Below are 25,046 nucleotides of genomic sequence, written 5' to 3'. Positions count from 1 at the left end.
ACTCTGGCCTTTACACACGGGCACGTGTGCACATGCACCCTCCCCCGCCCCCGCCACACACACACACACTTTATTAAAAGGGAGACCTAAGCATGTCTGACATTTCTCAGTATCCCCATCTACACATGTTAATGTTAATGTTCTTGAACAGAGAACGGTGAACCTCTGGCCACATCTCAGAACTCCTTCAAAAGCTTTCTTAAGGGCTAAAGCTAGCTTAGTGATAGAACATTTGCCTAGCAAGCTCAAGACCCTTGATGTGATTCCCATAGGAAGCTGAGGCGGGAGAATCTTGAGCTGAGTAGAATCCAACACTGTTGAGTGAGTCGAAAACACTAATCATATCCACACTTCACAACCTTGTAGTTGACTCACGAGCTTTGCTTTATCATAAGTGAAGTGTATTGAAGATACAGTCCTAGCCAAAGATTAACCCATTCACCTTAAAAAAGATGACTTTCTATGATGAGCAATGTCAGCTCAACTGTAGAAAACTTACAGGATTCTGGTCCTTGCCTCAAAGAGCAAGCTGTGGAAGGTGAAGGTCATTTGCATTGTGTCTTTGAAAACTGGGGTTTTCAAATACTGTAACCGTGAAGAAAAAAAATCCACAATAGGCCAGATTTTCAATATAATGCACATGTTATCATAGATCCTGCCTCCCCAGTTTGAATTTTCTTTTCTTTTTTTTTTTGGGGGGGTGGGTGGGTTTCGAGACAGGGATTCTCTGTGTAGCTTTGTGCCTTTCCTGGATCTCGATCTGTAGACCAGGCTGGCCTCGAACTCACAAAGATCCACCTGCCTCTGCCTCCTGAGTGCTGGGATTAAAGGCGTGCGCCACTACCACCCAGCTAATTTCCTTATTCCAGGAATTAATCAGCCCTCACACTGATGTCTGTAAATAAACAACAACAAAAAAAATGTAACTTTACATGGCTTCTATTTAAAATGACTACGTCTTATTGATGGGTTAATGAAGACAGCCACAAAACTGTAAAAACATTTTGATAACTGTATTTATTTTATCTTATATTGAAATGGTGGGTATATGCGTGTGCCTGAGTGTGGGTTTGTGCAGGAGAGGACAGTGCTCAAGGAGGTCAGAAAGGGGCACTGGACTCCCTGGAGTTGGGATTACAGGCAATTTTGAGTCACCTCGAGGGTTCTGGGAATCGAACCTCTGTCTCTGCCAAAACAGTATACACTCTTAACCATGAGCAACCTCCCTTGCTTCTGGTCACAGTGCAATCCATGTATTTTACACACTTACATACACCGCCAAAGTGGGTGAAAACTGGAGACAACTTGATCAGCTTTGTGGACTGTACCGACAGGAGATTCCTGGGTCTTATAGTACACTATATTCATGCAAAATGTTATCAGTGAGGAAAACTATATGGAGACCTGTGGGATCCCCACCCTGCACACTTTTGTGTTAGCTTCTTATGAAACTCCAATGATTTCAAGGAGAGGTCCCTGGGCTTTACCAGATTGCCAGAGGGGACCACAGCACAGGCCAGGCTTCTGGAGATGCTTCCACCTGCATCTATCTACTCCTGGGTACCAGTGATGCAGGGATGGATGAGGGAAGGGCACACATATCCACCTCAGTGCAGACACACAGAAAATGCCGTGTACACCCAAGATTACTCACTGGAACCTGATGGTCGCATGTTCAAGATAGTAGATGTCAAAGAGCCAGCGCAAAAACACATTCAAACTAGAACAAAAAACAAAACCAGATCTTCAGTGACAGTGTTCATGTGCTACAGCCTAGGGCTCGATTCCTCTGCCTGACTTTCTGCTTTCCATTCTCCTGTGCCAATGCCCTGAGTCCCTGGCTTGGTGCTCGCTGGCCAACCGTCCTGCGTTCTTCCTTTTTAACACCGGGTCATCTGTGTCGCTTGCTGTGGGCCTTCCAGCTCAAGGCCACCTTCTGCAATAGATCTTTGCCAACTCTCCAAGTTCTCTCTCTCTCTCTCTCTCTCTTCAACTTCCCATTTTTGTTGGCTGCATTCTCCCCCCCTCTGGCTGTCAGTCCCCAGGCAGGGACGCCTTGTCTTCTGAACTGAGGCAGAGTTCAGGGCTGACACTTCACAGTTTGCATGATACCTGCCTCAAGCTATCTATGCCTGTGACGGGCATGGGACTGTCATTGGAGGAGACTTGCAGCAACCAGGGGAGGCCTACAGTGTCCGCAAGGACGTTTCAACTCTAGGCTGAGCCTGGCTGAGACAGGGAGGATCACTGAGAGCGAGGTACCTGGTCAGCCCCATGGAGGGCAGAATGACCACCATAAACACCAGAAAGATGTAGCATTTGTGCACTATGATGATATTCTGACTTGACCTACAAGGAAATAAAGAGAAACATTTATCAGTGTAATCAGAATAATAACTAAAGATCTGAGCCAGGCATGGTGGCGCACGTCTTTAATCCTAGCACTAGGAAGCAGAGGCAGGTGGATCTCTCAGAGTTGAAGGCCAGCCTGGTCTACAGGGCAAGTTCCAGAACTGCCTGGGCTATCTATATAGATAGACCCTCTCTCAACAAAACCACACAAAGCAGACAAACAAAAGAATCCAAGATCTAACTACATAAGACAGGGAGCTGGAGAGGGAGAGGAAAAACAACTGACTGGACAGTCCAATGCGGATTTTCACAGATAACTGTAAGCTGTACTGTATCTGGAAACAGCAAGAACAGACAGTATGATCAATTAGTCATGTCTGTCCTGGGCACAGGAAGGAGACAAAGGGCACGCCATATATTTGACATCTCTGTATCAAAAACACATTACCAGTGATACTCAAATCTTTGGAGAATTTTAACAATTTATGTGAGCCTTGTCCTTGACTATAGGACAGACTAGTAAGGATTTCTATTAGGTAACCCCATGTTTTACCATCTGGTAGAGTGGCAGGAATTTTGGATGCAGAAAATCACTTTTGAGATCCATTGCAGACATTAGGCCAAAGGTAGGCTCTTCACTCAGCATTCGGCTAATATAATCTACCCAGTTACCTACCACTATGGAAGTATTAGCATTAATAAATAGAAAATCTCTTGAATTTGGAAACATTGGTTCTGTCTGAGCTAACTGTGCCCGATGTCATTGAGTGCCTGGACTCCTGCTGTGGCCTTGGCTGCTTGCCTGAGGCTCTGCATATGAACCTTCTGAATCAACAGCATTCGGGCCTAACAGCTCTATCCCCTCCGGGGGTAGGCTGGGGGCAGAGAGGGCAGCCTCAGCAGGGCTTGGTTTAGGCCTCCCTCCCCTTAGATAGTAACCCTTAATCAATACATCTAAGGCCAGAGGCCAAGAGACAGCCAGGACCTCTGGTCATTCGAGATGGTTTTAACCATCAACACCATCACTCATCAGTTTTCATCCTTTAGGCTAGATGGAAGGCCCCAGTGCCAGGCACACAGGAAAGAGGAAGAGCCACGTAAGGAAGGGGAGGAGCCCCCAGCTCACCTGGTCCAGTGGGCCTCTAGGAAGGCAGAGAAGTAGACCACCAGGGGCAGTATCACCGTGAAGGCCCAGAGCAGTACAGAAGGAAAGAACTGGGTCACGATGGGGCTCTGGAGGGGAAGCAGGGGAGGGCGGGAGAGGCATCAGTACAAGAAGCCCCCCCCTGCCCTGGTGCTCCCCTAGCCACGCCTCTGCACCTTCAGCCCCATCAAGAACAAGCTCATTTTACCTGCGGCTACAGAATAAGTCTGACCTTCCCTAAGTGTCTTCCTGGCCAAAGTTCACCTAGCTGGAGGAGGCAGAGGCTCACACCTCAAGGTCAAGTGGGTCCACAAGGGGCTTCTATGCTCGGGTCATGGGAAAGGCAGCCTGAGGTTTCTTTAGGGACTTTACCCTACAGCCAGGGCCAGCTGCTGTGACTCACATACCTCGGGGATAACACTGCATGAACTATGACATGTCAGTGTGGGGACAGCATGGGAAGGGTCAGGAAGGAAGAATGCCTAGGAGAGCAGAGAGGTATGCAGCATGCATGTGGCCTGGGCCTCTTACAGATTTGAGACAGACGCAAAAGTGGTATGGCCATACATACATGTGTGCGTATATGAGTGTGTGTATGTGTGTCTATCTATGTTTCTGTATACGTCTGTGTATTTGTGTGCATGTGAGTGTCTGTACGTGTCTCTGTGTGTTTGTGTGCATATGTGTGTCTCTGTATATGCCTGTGTGTGTGTGTGTGTGTGTGTGTGTGTGTGTGTGTGTGTGTGTACGTGTCAGGGGGTGAGTGGGGGTGTGTTTCACTGGGTATAGAGAAGGGATGCTATGGGTACAGAAGTTTTCTGGCTCATTAGAACAGCATGAAGGGCACAGGCTTTGAAGAACTAGGCCACTGTTCTAAGTGGAAGGCATCCTCTAACCTAAGGAAGTGCTTTGACAGGGCCAAGGCTACAGGCACCGGGAGGGAAGGAAGCAGACGGGATGCTTTCTTACCCTCTACTCTTACCAGGAGCCAAGGAAGCCCAGTGAGAACAGAGAGGCTAATGCCTGCGGTACCCTCCAGACCCCCAAGTGGCTTGGAGTGGCCTGATCTATCAGTACCCTCTATACCCACATTCACTGGATCACCCATCCTCTGACTCACCCCAGGACCTACCTACCTACAGCCCCTCTAACCTCACGAGAGGGGCAATGGCCCACATCCGTCCTATTTAGAACTCAGGGCCTATACCACCACTCGACCTCCACCATGCCGTTGCTGGAAAAGTTCAGGAACCCCGTCCCGGGGAGCCCCCGGGCCTGGCCTGAGCAGAGAAGGCACCTGCAAATTCTCGATGGGGCGGGTGACGTTGTACATGTCGATGGTGTTGATGATGATGGCGGGCGTGGTGAGGAAGAAGAAGAGGAAGAACAGGAAGGTGTTGATTGAGATAAAGCGAGCCCACCAACTGAACCGGCGGATGGACAGGTGTTTCCTGGGAAGCGGGTGAGGAGAAGAACACAGTTAGGTCAAGGTCTCAGTCCACAGTGAGAAAGAGAGAGAGAAAGAGAGAGAGCAATACTTTTTTCTGTATACCAGCTGTGGGCCTGGTCCCATGAGCAGTGGTCACTGGGATTTCTCTTTAGGGACACCATTTGGAAAGGGCCAGACTATGTCTCAAAGGCTTAATGAGAGGCTATGGGGAAAACTTTCCCCAAAGCTGGCCCCTTCCATGCATATGGTAAAGGTGAGCATGTGCTAGGCAGGGGCTGTGATACTCAAGAAAGCACATGGCGGAGTCCAGCGGGAGCTGGGTTTGGATAGTTCTGAGTCTAGTCCCCATGGACTCTCCGTTGGGCAATAAAGGGGAGCGAACAGGCCCTGTCCTGTAGCCTTCTTCAATCTCAGAGACAGAGAAAGAGATGCAGAGAAGGCTTACCAGATGATGTCTTTGGGGTGAGGGGCACGAGCGACCCTCCAGTGGTAGTTTTTGACGATGGTCGTTACTGAGGACTGCTTGGGGTTCATGCCACACTGGATGTACTTGTAATCCTCACAGATGCTGCAGAGATGGAACAAAGAGGAGACATAGGTCTGAGCTAAGGGGAGGAATGCTTCAGAGACTCGTATACCGGGGTCCTAGAGTCGCCATGACAGTCCCACCAGTGGGGTTACCCCACCGCTTGGGGATTCTCAAAGCCTTCATTGAGTCTCCCAGGACCTTAGAAATGGACAGTTCCTAAAGCACAGAAGCTGGGGGGAGAAGGGTATTGGAGGTGTCTAGACTGGCCAGGACAAGGAGCAGCCTTCAGGGTCCTCAGCTGCTGCCCTCCATTAGCACAGTAACTGTATACAGATGAGCTTCAGCTCAGGTCAGCATCAACAACCCCAGGTTCCAGAGTTCTTCCTGTGGTCCCGGGGATCTGTGCTTGCCAGTGAGGAACAGAATCTTAGCTGCACAGATTCCTAAATTGAGATGTAACTGGAGAGGGTAGATGCTGGTGCTAGAGCCCAGTCTCTGAACTTCTGACACATCCTGCTGTAATGAAGGCTCAGATCTCTGCCAGTGGGGGATGTTTTAAGAAATGAACAATCTTGTCTTGTCTAGGGGTATTGCTTTATACAAAACACAAACACAGATAAATAATAATAATAACAATAATATGGAATATATATGTCTCTTGCCAACTCATTGAGGAATGAACAGAGCAGAAATCAGTAACCAAACTGGACGTAGAAGAAGTTTGAGGGGCTGGGCATGGTGGTACTTTTAATCCTAGCACTCAGGAGGCAGAGACAAGGAGATTCCTGAGTTTGAGGCCAGCCTCATTTACAGAGGGAGTTTCGGGCTACACAGAGAAACTTTGTCTTAAAGAACCAAAACAACAAAAAAGAAAAGGAAAAAGAAAGAAAGGCAGGCAGGAAAGAGGGAGGATGAGGAGGGGGAGGAGGAGAAGGAGGAGGAGGAAGAAGAGGAAGGAGGAGGAGGAAGGAGGAGGAGGAGAAGGAGGAGGAGGAGGAGGAGGAGGAGGAGGAGGAGAGGAGGAGGAGGAGGAGGAGGAGGAGGAGGAGAAGAAGAAGAAGAAGAAGAAGAAGAAGAAGAAGAAGAAGAAGAAGAAGAAGAAGAAGAAGAAGAAGAAGAAACTGTTGTTGTTTGAGGGAATGGAGAGATGGCCCAATGATTAAGAGTACTGGCTGCTCTTCCAGAAGACTCAGGTTCAATTCCCAGCACATGGCTGGCTGCTCACAACCTTCAGCAACTCCTGTCTCAGAAGATCCGATGCCCTCTGCTGGTCTCCTTGAGCACCAGGCATGCAACTGGTGCACAGACATGCATGTAGGCAGAACAACCATATCCACACAATATAAAATAAAGTCTTTTAAAAAAGAAGTTTGAGAGTTTAAGTGACTTAGAAAATCATGCACCATTGTTTGTGACTAAAATCTAGGCCGTCTACTCCTTTGTGGGGTTGAGTGGAAGAATTCACTCTACATAGCACCCATGCATTATAAGGTTCCCATGGGAGAGAGGAGGGCCCCATGATGCTTTTGAGACCAGTTCTAGAGTTCCCATACATTTGGTTTGGTACCAAAAATCCTTCTAGAACATTCTAAATTGACAGGGATTAGTTCCTTGTTGAGATGAGATTATTAAAGCCTGGGACAGAAGAAAGAGGGAGGCCTCTGGGTAAGCCTACAGGGGAAGGGGAGAAAGGTCAAAATGGTCTTCTCTCTCTCTTGACTTTCTTGTTATAGTAGGAGATGGTGATGCGCACGGGATGGGGGGAAATGACTGTCACTCTTGGCAAGAGATCGCAGTCTATGCTGATGGTGGGGAGCATCCCTGGAGAGCAACTGAGGCTCACCAGAGAAATGGTAAGGCCATGCTAGGGACTGTAACATAGCAGCTCCCAACAAGGAGCAGAGAGAGCAGCCAGGGACGGATACAGCAGCCGAGGGGAGGCTGGATCCCTTATCCCTTCAGCTGGGTGGGGATAAAAGATTGGGGTCTGAGAAGCAGAGCCCACAGGGTTGGGAGGCTCCAAGCTGCCTGGGGTCCCTGCCTCTTGTGCCAGCCACACTATCCGAGTTTGAGCTCTGTTCATCTGAGACTCATGACATCCAGCACCCACCGTCTTACTGTCCTGGCATCCTGGAAGGTGACGAAGATCAGGTCAAGCCGCTTCAGCCGGACACGATTGAGCTCTGCATTGAACTCGTCGGTCAGCTGCTCCTCCAGCTCACTGTAATACTGCTCCGCATCTACCTGGGGCAAGAGGAGGCCCTCAGAGCTGGAGGAGCCAGGACCGAGGAGGCCCGGTTCAGCCCCAGGGCTCTCCCAGGCAGCAGGCCTTCATCCCCGGAACAGCTAAACGCTGACTCTTCAATTCCACCCTTGCCCTTAGCTCTCGGGACACTGGGGCACAGCGTGTTAGTGGATGCTTCAGACCCGGATGAACTTCAGAAAGACGAACACACGGTTATATCAGGGGTTGGACTGTCTCCTTTTGGCCTGACTGAAACAGGAATCCAAGTGCCCGAGTAGCCATAGTAGTCAGGGGACAAGTGGATTCTGTTTCTTCACCTGTTTCTGCCCTGCTGGCTTTGGAAGTCTAAGGCCTGGTCACCTATTACAGGCTGCCATGTTCCCACTGGTCTATCTGTCTAGGACCAGAGGCAGGCAAGAGTAAGCCTCCATGGTTGTCCTGGAAGGGAATCCAAGGAAGGCTTTAGCTCCTCTTTACATCTGCATGGATAAAGATTTTAGGGGACAGGGAGTGGGGAGCCAGGTTCTGGACCACTAACTAGGCTAGACCTGAATGGGCTCTGGAGAGGAGGACTTAGGCAAGGAGACCAGCCTGGAGCCCAGCTCCCTACCCTCCCCGTGATGTTCCCAACACCCCGGTCAGTTACCTCCTTGAAGCAGGTCCAGCACTTGCAGAAACACAGACGGGAGCAGGGATGGATCTTGATCATCACCTTCCCGGTCTTCTTAGCCTTGGCCGTGTAGTACAGCCTACCCCGCATGGCGTGGCGTCTGGCAGTGGTGGGCAATGGAGGGCAAGTTCTCTGGTCAGTGACCGACAGAGGAAGCACCATCCTTTCCTCGCAGCCCACCCCAGATGTCAGCAGGCCCCTCTGGGGGCTTGCGATCTTACCTTTGATCATCCAAGTCAATCAAGTTCCTGACATCATAGCAGAAATGGACTCTGGTCACCATACAGCCAGGATAGGCCTCACTGCAGTCACAAACATGGATGCTGAATCAGCCTGGGGGGCTGGGTTGAGGAACCTCACTCCCTATTTAGTGTCGCCGTCCACAGAGGGTGGGAGGCTCTCCTGCCTGGGGTTCCTGCCTCTCGGAAGGACATCCAACCTTGCCCCTAAGGCTGCGCTATCTTTGGGGTTTAGACCCTAGTCATCTGAGACTCATAGCATCTCTTACAGATGATTCAGAACAGGGTATATGGGCATGCTCCAAACACCAGGCGGGGTGGGGGGCTAGGAAGGAGCTACTTTTAAGAGATAAGGAGCAGCATCTCTGGGTCCAGGGCCCTGGGGACACCAAAGAGGTCTGGAGACACTGTGCCTAAGTGGTTGGGAAGCAGGGTCTCCCTGGAATGAGGAGCTGAAGCCACAAGAACCAGTCAAGTGGCCCTTTCGCTTCTCGCCTGAGCCATACAAGAGCCTCCGGAACTCTGCTGCAGCCTTGGTGGTCCTCTCCACTCTGGAGAGTCAATCTTGAGCTGAGTCCAGAGAGGACCGCCACCAGGAATGTCTCTAGCCCTAGCATTTTGCGCCAACTCACATTCATATGGGAACCCAGAAGGAGATACTAGGAAGAGACGATGTCCGTTCGACACAGCCCGCCTTCCCACTTACTGGAAGTGCCTGCTGATGATCTCTGGATCCTGGATATCAGTGGGGACGTAGGTGATCATCAGTGACCTCGTGATCTGGGGTTGAGGGAGAGAAGGCTGTGTTTCTGCAGAAATGCTAGATATATGGGTGGCCAAGAGCCCCAGGAGAGCCAGCCTTCTGCTCCACCAGGCTGCCTGCTTCTTAGAGCCTCCCCGCTAAGCAAGCTGCTGACCAGCATCCCCTAGTCCCGAAATCAGCACACCAGGCCTTGGTTAGGCTCTGTGTTCCAGCTGGGAACCCCTCCCAGACAGCCGAGGTCGAGAAAGGAGAACCAGAGCCAAGGTGAAGGATCACATCTCCCCAACTAGAAAAGGTCATTTGTTCCCGCTTACAGCTGGTGAACCCTCACGGTGACTTTCGGTCTCACTGAATTGCCTACGTTTCTAGTGTAAAACTTCTCGTTGCTGGAGAAATCCCTAGTACTCTAGGGGCCTGGAGCTGGGAGCAAGTGCGATGGTCTCAGTCTGGATGTTTCCTAAAGGCCCAAGTGTTAAACACCTAAAGCCACGGAAAAACGATGAAGACCAAGACAAGGGTTAGAGAGTGGCCTTAGACAGCGGGTGTGTGTCCTCACAGGGTGCTGTGGTGTGTCAACCTCTCCTCTCCTCTCTCTCCTCTCTCTCTCTCTCTCTCTCTCTCTCTCTCTCTCTCTCTCTCTCTCTCTCTCTCTCTCACTTCCCTGACACCAGTGAGTCCCTGCCCCTACCTTGACACACTGTCTCACCGCAGACCCCAAAGCAACAGAGCCTACTGAGTATGGAATAAAACCAGAACTGTGAGGCAAGCCAACCTTGCCTCTTCGTAGGTTGATTCCCTCAGGAACATTGTTACAGTCACGGAACGTTGGCTAACACAGCAAGATCAAGGAGGAACTGGGGTGTCCTGTCCAAACTTCCTATTTTATTCCACCGGTGGATAACGTCTTCCTGATCCACCCCTTTCCACATGGCAGTCTGACGGTGACTGCCACAAGGGGTGAGTACCTCAGCCTCAGAATCTGCTAACGAGCAAAGCTGAAGCGGCTGGATGTCCCAGCCTCTGTTCCTGGCTGGCTGGGGTGACTTTGGGTGTGTGGATCTACACTCTGGGGTAGGCTAAGGTGAATCTGTCCTAGAACAGGTCGGCTCAAAGGAATAGATCCTGCTCTACTGAACGACGACAGGCTAACGATGAAGCCATGGATGCTCATTCCCATGATGCCTTTCCCCACAGAGCACAGATAACCCAAAGGCCAGACCCTTTCCCGGGGTCCTGGCTGAAGCAGCTGCCCAACTGTGGCCTGCACAGCAGAGTGTGTGGCCTGTTTCAACACTGAGATGGCCTGAGTCGTCTTTCTTGACCTTGAAGGTATGTGTAGGTCAAGAGATGAAGCCTTGGGCTGGGGGAGACAGGCTCAACGGGTTATGAACACATGCTGCCCAAGCATGAGGGCCTGAGTTCAAGTTCCTAGCATCCATGTAAAAAGCCAGAGGTGGCCAAGCCTGCCCGGAACCTCAGCAGTGGGGGAGTCAGAGACAGGAGGATCACTGGGACTTAGCTGGCAGCTAATCTCACTCTAGGTTCAATGAGAGACCTTGTCCCGAGAGAAAAAGGTGGAGCCTGACAGAGTAGGACACCTGATGTTCCGTTTTGGACTCCTTGTGAATGAGTATACATACACATGAGCACGTGCGTGTGCGCATACACACACACACACACACACACACACACACTTACAGAATACTAAAATTAAAAAAAAGAGAGATGAAGTCCAGAAGGGCAGCCCTCAGCCAGGGAGTTGGACAAGGGTGGAAATTATCCCCAACTGCTCACACCCCAGGCTGGGAAAATTCTAGAACATGCATTCTAACCCAGCTCCCAGAGTTCCTAGGGCAGCAGGGGCAGAAGACAAAGGGAGGCAACCTTGAGCAGTTACTTGCCATCCCGTGTGAGGGGCTTTCATGGCTTAGCAAGTGGGATGAACTAGGGCAGGGGACGTGGAGGGAAGGGCAGGCAGGGGTAGGGCAAACAAGGGCTTGCTCCTGCTGGAGGGAGACAACCCCGCCCCAGTCCCCCCCCCGCCCCTCAGGGAGAGCCAAGACGGCACTTTTGTGAAGCTGGGGAGAGGCTCCTTCACACACTCACCTTGAGGTTCTTCTTGGGCACAAATCCCAAACAGTGATGGCCCATGAGGGCGAAGTTGATGAGGAAGTACATGAGAGCGAAGAGACCATGCAGCCACAGCAGCTTACTCCTGCCGGGGCAGGGGTGGGGTGGGGGAGGAGAGGAGCAGGAGACTCAGGTGTGCTGCAGGCCTCTGGAGCCCCACAGAGTTGCTATATCCCATCACACTATCAGTGTCCCCAGACTCACTCCCACCACTACAGTGTCCCCAGACATCCCTCCTACCACGTCAGTGTCCCCAGACATCCCTCCCACCACTACAGGACTTCCAATGGACCAGATCCAGGGTGGGACTAAGCCCTTTATTTGCATCTTCTCACCAGACCCTCAGGGTGGCTCCCTGACCACCCCTCCCATTTCACCCCTAGGGAAAGGAGGGCTTGAGCCATGGCTAACCTGCCTGAGTCACTGGGAGAGGAGCCCTAGCAGCCCATGTATGTGGATACCCAACCCTCACCTCACCAATGCCCAGTAGGCTGAGGGAGGAGGTACTGGGTCATAGGCAGGGAGAGGAAGGCTAAGCGATCTCATTTCCCTGGAGCGGAGGGCTGGTGGCCACAGGGCTTCCCCCTGCCCCTGCTCGCAGCTCACAGGATGCTGTCTCAAGGCATCTGATCAGTTACTGTTTGGAAGCCTGAGTGGCACGGCTCGAGAGAGCAAGCCGGGTCTCCTCATCCTGGCTCAGCGCCTGACCCGCCACAGGCCTCTGCCGACCTAAACAGATGCCTAGTCACTCAGATTCTACACTGGGGCGAGGGTGGGTTCTTTAAAGAGTATTTCAGCACTGTGCGGTGTGGAGTCTTACACACCGAAGGCCCCCCTGCTGCTCTGTGGGATTCCACTTCTTGGGAAGGGACATGAGGCACCTCAGAATGACTGGCTGGGGAATTGCTGGTGGCTCTGCCCCCAGCAGGCGACCCTGGGGTGGGCAGAGCTGGCTGGTGGAGGAGAGGATGCCGCAGCTGGATTCTGCAGACCAGAGAGCTCCAGCGATGCTCGTCTGCTCTGAGACCCATGGCAGCGGGGTAGAGGTGTAAAGCAGGTAGGGATGGGGTGGGAACTGCGTCTGCAGTTTCGTCAGGAAGCTGGCCAAGCCTTCTAGTGAGCCTTAGCATAGGCAAGCAGGGCGCATCCGGCTCAGTTCAGGTTTGATGTGGCTACCGAGCAGGTTGGCTGGTTCCTGGCCTAAGAATAGGAAGGAACTCAAGGACTGAATCTGGAGCAGGAGTTTCCCAGACACAGAGCCAGTAGGTGGCAGCAGCGACACCTGAACCTAGCATCTGATTCTCCTGCTGTGGACATCAGAAGGGCAGACTGGTAGGCCAGTGAGTCACTCAATTATCTGAGGGCTGACTTGAACCTGGGGTTGTCAAGGATACTGCATCTTGAATATACCCTGCTCCCGCCCCGCTACAGGGTCTTCTCCAGGGGCAGATACACTAAGTGTGCTGGCTAATGTTATGTCAACTTGACACAAGTTAGAGCCGTCAGAGAGGAGGGAGCCTCCATTGAGAAAACGGCTCCATCAGATCCAGTAGGGCATTTTCTTAATTAATGATTAATGGGGAGGGCCTATCTCACTGTGGGTGGTGGCCATCCCTGGGCTGGTGGTCCTGGGTTCTATAAGAAAGCAGGCTGGGCAGGCCATGATGAGCAAGCCAGTAGGCAGTACCCCTCCATGGCCTCTGCATCAGCTCCTCCATCCAGGTTCCTGCCCTGCTTGAGTTCCTGTCCTGACTTCCTTCAGCGATAAGACTACAATGATGAAGTGTAAGCCAAATAAACCCTCCCCAACATGCTTTTTTCCGTTCATGGTGTTTCCTCACAGCAATAGTAACCCTAAACGAACACACTCCACAATAGGACCATTCCTCAGTGTGGGTAGTTCTACTCATGAAAGACGGGGAAACTAAGGCATTAAGAGTTCTGCCCCCACCAGGAGGATGCAACATCTGGCACCCCACTCGGGACCTAGATTCCAAAGCAAAGAAACCAGGCCTGCCTCATCATCGGCGCAGAGCTGCCCATGCTGGGTACCACCGCACTAGCCTGTCTTTCCCCACCGGCAGTCAGTAGAACAGGGGGTGAAGATGAGGTACCTACTCTGTGGAGACATTGACAATGGTGGTCCGGCCAAAGTGGCTGTTCCATTCTGAAAGAGAGAAGAAAGGCCAACCTCGATCCTGGCCTCCACGCTGCTGGGGGGCAATGGCGGGGGACAGAATTCAAGGTTCCCGGACAAATGCCAAGGATCTAGAGATCCTCGCCTACATCGGCTTTTCCTTCTGATCCCTAGATCTGTCCCCAGCTTCTGGTTGGTGCTGACCTGGGCTCTAATCTGTGAGACCGAGTGTCTCTGGGGAATTAACTCCCAGAGCGTGACTGACATGTAACAGACGCCCAGCAAACTAGCTTTGAGGGAAGCAGATGGCTGTCTAGCCCTCATCAGACCGATGACATTTGCAATGCTGGCCACAATCCTAAAAAAAACCTAAACTCCAGAAAATGGGACATTGTCTTATTGGAACCAAGTAGATCCTTCTGGCCACGTGAATTAATCTGTCTGTTCAGGCAGCTCCGGGCTTCATAGAACCTCTAAAACCCCTGCATTATTATTACCACATGCTAGCGCTCGGGATGGAAATCTGGAATATCAGGTACACTCCCTCTGGTGCTGAAATCTGGTGCATACTCAATATGCTACCGCGGATTCGTTCAGGTCTACATCTGGCTGGGAGAAACAGGGGAAGCCCAAGGAATGAGGTAAAACTGGCTGCTAACTGGACATCGAAGGAACCACTGGACACCAGCCTTCCCACAGCTCCGTCCCTTCCACAGTCCTAAGGAAGACACAGTTGCTGTTCCCTGAGTCCCTACAGAGAACCAGGCACTTGACCTATGTCTCTCCCTGTGTCTACATAGTAGAGGGGACAGATTCAGATCGTAAAGGTTACTTGGTTAGTTTGGGAGAAGGCATTTGAGTCGATGTGGACAAAGGCTGTGGAGCCAGGATCTTTCTGTCTTAGGAGCCAAGCTCTCACTCACAACGCTGCCCTGCTACAATGAGTGTGGGCAGACGTCCTACCGGAAAGATCTGCATGAACAGAGCTGTGTCCATCAGTGGGGCACATGTCAGGAGAAGTAAGTCACCCATCCTCCAACAGCACAGGGACATTGATAGACAGTTCTGGGCTGAACTATGAGCTTGTCCTGTTCCAGGTCCTGGATCAATCGAGGCTGTTAGAGTCTCCAGTCTGCACACGAGGGAACTGCAGTATGGTGTGCCTCGGGACACATGACAGCTGCCTTGCAGAGAAAGGACTGAAAGCCAGATTTCTAGACCCCCAAGGCCCAAGGTTTATCCAACCTATCAAGCCGCCAATGGCTCAGGGCCAACAGCCCGCTGAGCGCTGCCTACCCAGAACAGTTCCAATGTAGTTAACAGGCAAAATGATGCCCAGGGAGGGGATGCAGAGGATGAGCACATAAATGATGAGGTGGTACTGGAACATGATGTAGATGCGTGCATCATCCCCGCACTTGCTGATCAGGTCCCGGTCCCTGCAAGAGACATAAACAAGAGCATTCCTCGGGTACCAGGGTGACCGCGGCTGGTGTGGGGGCAGGCAGAGGAAACAGTAGGAAGAGGATCACCTTATTCCCAAGTTTTAATCTGGGGGAAAATATTGCCCTTCTCCTCAATGCCTCGAGTGTGCCTGGAGAGCATGTCAGTGGACACAGGTGCATCAGAGAGGCTATGCTTTAGGCATGCAAGGGTACCCAGAGCCCTGCGAACTTGTCAGCCAGCCTTTTAGCCCTTCGGCAAACGTTCTGGGCTTGTGCTGGTGGCAATGGACAAATCACTACTGATAACTCAGATGGGTCCCTTCGAGAAAGCTCTTTATTTTTCAGTTCCTTCAACTCAAAGGCAATACTCCACACTGGTCAAAGCGGGAGAGTATGGAACGGCCAAGTGTAGATGAGGGTAAGGATGCTGGGAGCTTTCCTCCACAGAAACTGAGTATATGTGCTGGCCAGACACACTGGAGAACAGCTGGCCTTAGCTACTGAAAATGAATGCATGTACACTCTATGACCTAGCAATTCCACTCCTCAGTGATATCCAATAGGATATGACACACTTATCAAGAGATATGGGTAAGAATCTATAGGTGCATGATTTATAACTACCCTGCCTGTCTGGATATGATGCCAGTGCCCATCGAAGTCTGCCATGGGGAGAGGTGTTTTCTTGTCATCTCAGTAGTTAGCAGGTAGAGGCAGGAGGATTAGGGGTTCAAGGTTATCCTCAGCTACATAGTGAGTTAGAGGCCAGCCTAGGCTCTGTCTCAAAAATAAGCATTGAGGGCTAGAGAGATGGCTTAGGGGTTAAGAGCACTGGCTGCTCTTCCAGAGGACCCAGGGTTCAATTCCCAGCCACCACATGGCAGCTCACAACTGTCTGTAACTCCAGTTCTAGGGTATCTGGCACCATCACATAAACATACATGGAGGCAAAGCACCACATAAAAATAAATATTCTTTGAAAAGCACAAGGAAAAAAGGACACATCCTTGTAGAAAAGCTGAAAAATAAAAAGGGAAATAATTCTATGATCTCGTCAAACCAAAGATGATTTTTAAAGATTTACTTATTTTTATTTATGTGTGTGTGCATGCCTACATGAGTTTACGCATATGATGTGTGTGCAGGTGTCTTTGGAGGCCAGAGAGTGTTGGATCCCCTAAGACTAGAATTTGATGTGGGTGCTGGGAACTGAACCTGGGTCCTCTATGAGAATGGCTGGTGCTCTGATGTTTAATAGAGCACTTTGAGTAATTGCCTTTTGCTCCTTGAGCAGGTTTTTCTTAGTGACGGTGAAGGTTTGAAGACGGTTTGTCCCCCCAAAAGCCGTTATGGAGATTGGTGCCCACCATGAGGTATGAAGAGGGTGGAGACTTGATAATATATTAGAAGTGGGGCCTTCTAATATATTACCTTCAGAGCAGGTAAGGGTTTCAGGATATAAAACCCATAATAGCCAGGTGGTGGTGGCACACACCTTTAATCCCAGCACTCGGGAGGCAGAGGCAGGCAGATCTCCGTGAGTTCGAGGCCAGCCTGGTCTCCAAAGCAAGTTCCAGGAAAGGCTCCAAAACTACACAGAGAAACCCTGTCTCAAAAAACCAAAAATAAATAATAAATAAAAGTAAAACCCATAGTAAAAGAGATCACAAGACACACACGTGTGGTAGATGTGGGCGTGAACACATGCATACACGCTCACGACCACGTGGTCTCCTCATTCATGGTTTTCCACACCTACCCTTCTAGGTAGGCTCATTGGTTACATTCAGCTTCCAATATCTAGGGCAGGATTCAGATTTTTCAAACATTATGGCAAAAAGTACATCTTGGAGGTTTTTAATAATAACTCAATTTAGAGACTTATTCAAAGCTCCCAATTTTCCGCCTGTGAGTAGTTACAGCATGTCCTTGGCCTAGCCTTGAGAATTAAGTCCCAAGAATGAGGTCTTTGAGAATTGGTGGGAAAGTGTCTATGGGATCTGACCCTGTGAAAGAAAAGCTTGTCTGAAATATGTATACTGAGGTGGAGGGGACATCTCCAGAGATCCTCCAGACAGACAGACAGAAAGAGTGGAGAGCTGGACTGGGCAGGGCTAACAAGTTTTTCCTTCCTGGGTGAGGAATCCTGCCTCCAGCCCAGGACCCCTCTTTCCACCATTCTTCCCATCTTTCCCCAGGATGAGCTCCATCTCTCCCGCGCACAGTTCACTCTGTCTGTTTTAGCTCCCTCTCTCCCTCCCTCCCATTTCCCTCGAAGACTTGCTGTTTTGACCATCCTCCTCTCTTCTAACATTCTCCTCTCTCTACACCCACCCACACCTTCCCCTTTAAACTCCAACCAGGTCCAAGTGTGTGGGGGTTTCTGTAAAACAAACTACACAGCTCCTCAAGCCGTGCCCCTCCCCCCCATCCAGCTCTCCCTCCAGATCCCTCTAATGTCTTACTCCCTGCCTCCTACACATCCCTTGGAAAGTAAGCTCTGTTCTGTCTCCACACCTTGAGCCTCTGCTTACCCTAGAAATCCCTCCCCAAGAAAGACCCAGATGGCGAAGGTGGACATCCTCCAGCCATGCCGTCATGGACTTGCGTGACCTCACAGTCTAGAAGAAGACCCCTTCCTTGTCCTCTCTTAGTGAGGCCTCCCTGGGCCTTTGCTGATCCTGTCCCCTTAGATGACCCATCTGTTCCTGTCACTTCAACTTCAGTCTCCCAGCACCCATCTGTCAAGTCTAAATCCTCTGCTCCTACCAGTCTCCCAGGATTTAATGCAGTTGTTTCCACAGCTGGCTGCTCACCTCTCATGCTTGCCTGAGCCACGTGTCATCCTTTTGTGTTTCCTCTCCCACCCTCTGCCTTTATTATTCTCCACGGAAACAAGACCTCAGCATCGTCCTTTAAAACCAGGCCACGGGGGGGGGGCCTGGAGAGGTGGTTCAGTGGTTAAGAGCACTGACTGCTCTTCCAGAGGACCCAGGTTTGATTCCCAGCACCCACATGGCAGCTCACAACTGCCTGTAACTCATGCATGTGATGCACAGATATATATACAATATAATAAATAAGTTAAAAAAAACAACTGGCATTTTAAGCTGAGTGTGGTGATTTATGCCTTTAATTCCAGCACTAGGGAGGTAGAGACAGGAAAATCTCTGTGAATTCAAGGCCAGCTTGGTCTACAGAATGAGTTCTCTACAGCTATGTAGAGAGACCCTACCTCAGACAAATAGATAGATAGATAGATAGATAGATAGATAATAGATAGATAGATGATAGATAGATAATTGATAGATGATAGATAGATATAGATGATAGATGAATAGATAATAGACAGGTAGATAGATAGATAGATAGATAGATAGATAGATAGATAGATAGATAGATATAGGTAGGTAGATGAATAGATAGATAAATAGATAGATGAATATATAGATAGATGATAGATAGACAGAGATAGAGAGATAGATGGGTAGATGAATAGATAGAGGATAGATAGATAGATAGATAGATAGAGATATAGGTAGGTAGATGAATAGATAGAGGATAGATAGATGAATAGATAGATAGATGCATAGATAGATAGATAGATGTATAGATAGATAGATGTATACATACATACATACATACATACATACATACATACATACATACATAGACAGGTAGATAAAATTAAACCAGGCCATGGCCTATGGACTGCTGCCCCATGATTGCCCCCACTGTTGCCCTGGCCATTCTTTCATTTGGGGCACAGCCACTCATCCCTGGACCACTAGAATAGCCTCCTTAGCTACTCACCTGGACTGCAGACTTCGGCGGCTGCCATTCACCCTCACATTCCTGCCTGTGGATCAAATCCCCGAAGTCTCCAGAGGCAGGCACAGTCCCAACGGATCCTTGGGCACTGTTCTCGACCTCTTCACTCTACCATGCAGCCCTGCGTCTAGCTAGTCACCACTTCTGGACACTCTCTACTCATCTCCGCCCCCAGCCTCTCTCACATAGTCCTCTCCTCCTTCCGGGTCCTCCACATTGATTTCTCCAGAGATTCTTCTAGCCTTCAAGTCCCTGCTATCAAAACACACTCTTCCTGAACCCCCTGGTGGGAATTCCTTCTCTTTCTCCCAAATGCCCCTTTGCATGGTAGATTGCAAACCACCCCCACCCCGTTATGAAGGACGCCTAGACTCTTTCTGGCTGTTGTTTCTCGGAGTGGACTGCACAGGGGTTTGCACACGGGGACTCTGGCTGAGCTGACCCTGCTCAGTAAAATATGTAGCTGTCATCATCTATGACACGGCTCCCATGCAGGGTGCTAGATGTAACACAAAGCGCCACTTTTCTGCCTTCCTTGATGGTGTGATCCCCATAAGAGCCCTCTTGATGAACGTGGGCCCCCACAAAGCTCGGACACCGACCTTCTCACCGACCTGCAGGTTTAGGAGCTGCACACACAGGCGTGCAACCACCCAGTGACCTGAATCTTCCACACTCACTGACCCCACGGAGACGCCGGCCACGTGAAGTCCTGTTGTTTCTCACCGGCACTCCATTGATACCGTGCGATGGTCAGTTTTAATCGTCAATTTGGCATAATTCTAGATTCACCAGGGGAAGGCAGACCCAAGGAGGGACTGTCTAGATCAGGTTTGCCCATGAGCATGTCTGAAGGAGATTATCTTGGCTACGTTGATTAATGAGGGGGTGGGGGGTGGGGAGACGTGCCTACTTTGGGTGGCACCATTCCCGGGGCAGGGGATCCTGGACTGTACAAGAGTGGATAAAGCAAGCTGAGCATTAGCATGCAGCATGAATCCACTGCTTTCTGCTCTTGACTGTAGATGTAATATGACTAATTGCTTCAAGTCCCTGCTACCTTGACTTCCCCGAAAAGACAAGCTGTGACCTGGAACTGTCCTCCCTCAAGTGGCTTTTGTCAGGGTATTTCAGCACAGCGATGGGAAACAAACCTGATTACATGCCAGCAGTGGAGAAAATGCAGAAAGTCGGCTTCAAACTCCCTCCACACGTGAGGATGTGGTCAGTCAAGTGAACCTATTTTTATCCTAACTCTCTTTCCCTTGTTCCCATACGAGGGAATGAAAAATGCCCCACCCTGCTCCTAGAAGCCTGTGAATTCGCCAAATGCAGGAACCTATGGCTGCTGTGCCCTGCATCCCCGGAAACAGATGTTCAGAAACGAGCTATGATTTGGATGTGTCTTGCCCTCCTGAGGGTTCCTGCGTTACATGCCCAGTCTCTACTATCGTTAAGAAGCGGTAGAACTGTTTAACAAAATCTGGGGAGCATTGCCTCCAGAAAGTAACTCTCATGGGAAACCATAAGTTATTTCTCACAAGGATGAGTTATAAAAGCTTTCTCCAGGACTAGTGGGGCTCAGGGACAGAGTGCATTCTGCACAAGGCTCTGGGCTGGATCCCCAGAACTATTAAAAAAAAAAAAAAAAAGAAGAAAGAAATTAAGCTGGAGAGCTAGCTCAGAGGTTAAGAGCACTGGCTGCTCTTCCAGAGGACCTAAATTCAATTCCCAGCACCCACATAATGGCTCATAACCATCTGTAATGAGATCTGGTGCCCTCTTCTGTCATGCAGGATTACATGCATATATACATATAATAAATATATTTATATTTATTATAGATAGAGCACTATATACATAAAATAAATAAATGAATCTTTGGGGCTGGAGACAAGGCTCAATGGTTAAGAGCATTGGCTGCTCTTCCAGAGATCCTGAGTTTTATTCCCAGCAACCACATGGTGGTTCACAACCATCTATAATGAGATCTGATGCCCTCCTCTGGCATGCAAGTAGATATTGTAGAGCCCTCATACATAAAATATAAATAAATAAAATTTAAAAAAGAAATTCAACTTGCACCTGACTCCTGACTTATGGTCTGACTTCCTGCTTTAGGACATGATCTTGCCTGTATAATGTAACACCATCTACCTGGGGCCACACCAGAGCTGAGCTGATGCCCACACCATGCCTTTGAATCTTTAGAATTTCTAACTTAATAGGCTTCTTCTTAATTTTTTTTTGTAAAGTTACCTGGCCCTAAGTATTTCATTATAGTAACAAAAAACATAGTGATAAACACTATTGATTAAAATACCAAAGTAAGCTAGGCCCTGATGATGCAAGCCTGTAATCCCAGCATTTAGGAGACTGAGACAGGAGATCACAAGCTGAAGGCCATCCTGGGCTACATAGTGAGGCGTGGTCTCAAGAAAATAAGATAAACATAATAAAATAGAGGGCTTGTGCCTGCATAAGAATGATGGTGGACTTTTAATCTTTCTAGTAATGAAAACAGGCGTACTCTGGCTTATGTGTGTTTAATAAATTAACAAAGCAAGCAAAACCAGAGGAGTGAAGAGATCTAAAACACTGCCCTCGACTGGCCCACATGTGACACTTGACCCATACAGAGTAACAGCTGCTTCACTTTCTGGGGACTGTGGTGAGGGAATGGGGAGCAGTGGAGGCCAAGGTCAAGCTGAACCCCCAGTGGAAGGCACAGTCCTAGGCACAGTTCAGCGTGTCCATGGCCCAGCTTGCGTTCCCTGGGACCCTGTGGGATCCCCAGATGGGAAAGAGACGTGCCCTGATGGCCCCTGGAGGTGGGCCTCAGCAAGGTCTAGCTAGGAATGGTGGATGGGGAGAAGCGTGGAGTCCAGCAGCCTTTGCAGAGGGAAGCAGGGCCACCCAGGCCAGTATATGGTCTCTGTGACGGCTGTTCTTGGTGGTTAACTTGACTACATCTGGAATTAACTAAGACCTAAATGACTGGGCATGACAGTGAGGGTTTTTTTTTCTTAATTAAATCATTTGAATAGGAAGATCCACTTCTAGTCCAGGTCTTTGGGGTAGGAAGATCTACCTTTAGTCTGGACCACACCTTCTGCTGGCAGTCTGTATAAAGGACATGGGAGAAGGAAGCTCTCTCTTTGCCTGCTTGCCCTCACTATTGCTGGCAAGTCCATTCCTTCACTGGCATTACAGTCTGCTTCTTCAGGATTCCAGCATAGACTGAAGACCAGCTGAGACATCCAGCCCGGTGGACTGAACAACTACTGGATTCTTGAACCGTTCATAGGCAGCCATTGTTGGATTAGCTGGACCACAGCCTGTAAGCCACTCTAGTAAATCCCCTTTCTTTCTCTATTTAGAGATCCACTCTATAAGTTCTGATCCTTTACAAAACTTTGACTAATACAGTTCCTAAGGAGTAGTGAGGCTGTGCCCTGTAGAGAAGGAGTCACCAGGAAAGAAAAGACCCTGAAGAAGGGACAGGAGATTGGTAAAATTTAGAGAGAGTCCAGAATTATATGTGACTCTGAGCACAGCCAAGGAAAAACTATGTGCATGTGTGTGTATGCATGAGTGTATATGCCTGTGTGCACATGTGTACATGCTGCCTGTATGTATGAGTGTGTCTGTAGATACGAAAGGTCATGAGTGCACATGCCTCTATGCAAGATTGTACATGCCTGCACACATGAGTAGTCATGAATGTGTGTGTGTGTGTGTGTGTGTGTGTGTGTGTGTGTGTGTGTGTATCTCTGCACCGAGGGTGTAGCCAAGACTCACTCTAATATATGTTCAACTGAAGTATCAGGCTGGTAGTGGGGAAATGACAGAGAGCAAGTGTCTTGGGGACTGGCTCTACAGAAATCCAGAAGGTGAGGTGAGCAAGAACCACAAGGCTGTACCTTTGCCGTCCAAGCTCAGAGAGGAGACACTGGTCCTTCTGCTCCAGATAATTGAGCCTCCTTGACCAATGCGAACACAGAAACCAAGTGATCGGCATGCAAAGAAGGATCACTTTTCCTGGAGCAGAAGGCTTGCTTTTGTACTCAGGGGAGTAATGATTCACTTTTACATGGGGGTCCCTCCCTGAGGGTTAAGGCAGAGGTAGCATGGGCCGAGTGCTGTGCTCAGTACCCATTCACCAGCTACAACCTAGGAAAGGGCTCTCTGCCTACACTAGGTGAGGCAGAGGTAGAGTAGGGTACAGCAGCTCTCCGGCCTGTCATCCTGGGAGGGTCTGCTGATCTCTGCACCCCTTCCTATCTCACCTCGCCCCCGGCCAGCACTAACAGAATCCCCAAGAATGGCACTTACTTCATGGTTAGGCTGTTGAAGAACCAGGAACAGAAGCCCTGGAGGAGGAAAGGAGATAAACTGTGAGAAAAGCCAGCCTGGCTGATTTTTGCCTGACTATGGGGGACCCAGACAGCAAAGGGTTCTGTTGGGAGTCTCCTTCCATGGATGGAGCTTTCCAGAACGGGGTAAGTGCTGAGGGAAATGTCTCCCTGGAAGTGAGTGGACAACCTTGCCATCCTGATACAGGGAATGGGACTCAGAAGGAGGGTCAGAGGGACTCCTGGGTGGATGTATGCTGTTCCTGCCTCTTGTTGCTTCCTTCTGAGAAATCACCATGCCCTACATACATGTGGTCTAGTGCTGTCCATCACATGTGAGTTTTCCTTCAATGATTGGCTGGCTAATGGGAAAATGACCCAACAGGAGCTAATTAAAATTCTCTGAAGAGGACGGATACGGGTGTTGGGAGTCTCTCTCGCCTTCTGTGTGCCTAAGTGCCACAAACTCTGCAGTGTCTTGATGCCACATCTGATGCCACGTGCAGACAGCTTGAGAACAAAGCCAGCTCAAAGGACAGGAGACCCCAGAGGGGCCCGATGGGCAGTGCTGGACTTCGGTATCTAGCTGTACCTGAAGCAGCTGTTTGTCTTGAATTTCCCCAAACCCGAGCCTTAAATGACCTGTTTGTGGTGAAAACCAGTTTGAGCGAGCCTGGTTGGCCCTTGCATCTCAGTGTCTTGTTCCACTGAAGACGCCTTTCTCTTGGATCTTGCTGTCTAGAGTTTCTAGGTAGCAGGGAAAGGCAGCCTCAACCACGGGAAGGTTGCGGGGAGCCCCCAAGAGAGAGTCCGCTTGTGGAGGCTCCCTATGGGGGTGAACTGGGGCCTGTGGCTCTCAGATGCCAGAGCTGGTCATCAGTTAAGTGCCCTTATGTGCTTAATTCCCTCCAAGGTCAAAGAAGGACAGCAAGCACTTGGACAAGGCTGCATCTCCGGATTGGCCCCATCTTGGGCGCATCTTTTCTGTGAACTAAGAGGCCCACGAGACTGACAGACCTCTAGAGCCACGGGGATTGGAGAAAGGTCTTCCCTAAAAGGAAGCAGCAAGAAAATCAATGGTTCCCTGGACACAAGGCTCATCTTCTGAGTTTGGGTACAAAGCGACACCTCCTCCCTCTTAAAGGCTCCTGTATTAAAGGTGTGGTCCCAGCTGGTGCCAATACAAAGATGTGAGGGCGCTAACATCATTCATGGGTTGGTCCACTGAGGGTCATAGGTGAATGGGCTCTTAGGAGGTGGGGGGAAAGGAGGCCAGTGGGGCACACTTCTGAAGAGTGTATCTTGTTCCTCATCTCTCCGTCAGTAGAGGAGTCCGAGGAGCGTAGATTGAGCCCTCCGAATCGGACTGGGCCTAAGCAGACCTTCCCGCCATGGGTTGTTCAGCTGTGACTAATACAACGTCCTTGAAGCCAGAGTTTCCTCAGCCAAGTCAGTAACTGAAAGGCAGCCGGGGAGGCAGACACTGCCTTTCCTCTTAGCCCACCCCACAGGGAAGGGCCACCGGCTTCCAGGAGCTGGCTCAGCCGAGGAGAATGAGTGCTAGCATCGGCACAGGGAGTGTTTCTCTGTCTCCGTCCTCCACACCCTTACTACACAGGGGTAATAACAAATGCCTGACTTACCAGAGCACTCTAGTGGGACCCACTTGGCTGAGAGCTGCGCTGTAATAAAGACTACCTCCCTGGGCTTGCCCTCCTCCTCCCATAATGACTGCCTTCTTCGTCTCTCTTTCTCT

The 25,046-nt window shown here is 50.0% G+C and overlaps 1 protein-coding gene across 4 annotated transcripts in view; it reads right to left on the bottom strand.

Moving 5' to 3' along the window:
* The window catches only part of Tmem63c (transmembrane protein 63C), an 80,791-nt gene that overhangs the window by 10,571 nt on the left and 45,174 nt on the right, over positions 1-25,046 (bottom strand). For all 4 annotated transcript variants that reach the window (XR_005092777.1, XM_037210746.1, XM_037210747.1 and 1 more), the window contains exons 6-18: positions 23,271-23,308; positions 14,956-15,098; positions 13,641-13,689; positions 11,499-11,607; positions 9,336-9,409; positions 8,612-8,692; positions 8,367-8,490; positions 7,586-7,719; positions 5,392-5,514; positions 4,794-4,947; positions 3,479-3,585; positions 2,263-2,349; positions 1,655-1,720 (exon numbers count right to left, since the gene is read on the bottom strand). Coding sequence is in view for 3 of the 4 variants with exons in the window: in XM_037210746.1 (XP_037066641.1) it covers positions 1,655-1,720; positions 2,263-2,349; positions 3,479-3,585; positions 4,794-4,947; positions 5,392-5,514; positions 7,586-7,719; positions 8,367-8,490; positions 8,612-8,692; positions 9,336-9,409; positions 11,499-11,607; positions 13,641-13,689; positions 14,956-15,098; positions 23,271-23,308 (1,289 nt within the window). In the remaining variant the exon portion in view is untranslated. The remainder of the gene's footprint in view (positions 1-1,654; positions 1,721-2,262; positions 2,350-3,478; positions 3,586-4,793; positions 4,948-5,391; positions 5,515-7,585; positions 7,720-8,366; positions 8,491-8,611; positions 8,693-9,335; positions 9,410-11,498; positions 11,608-13,640; positions 13,690-14,955; positions 15,099-23,270; positions 23,309-25,046) is intronic.

Source organism: Peromyscus leucopus, chromosome 14, assembly GCF_004664715.2.
Source record: "Peromyscus leucopus breed LL Stock chromosome 14, UCI_PerLeu_2.1, whole genome shotgun sequence".
Taxonomy (NCBI): Eukaryota; Metazoa; Chordata; class Mammalia; order Rodentia; family Cricetidae; genus Peromyscus; species Peromyscus leucopus.
Note: the sequence above shows the minus strand (reverse complement) of the source record. Positions and strands in the feature narration are given on the sequence as shown.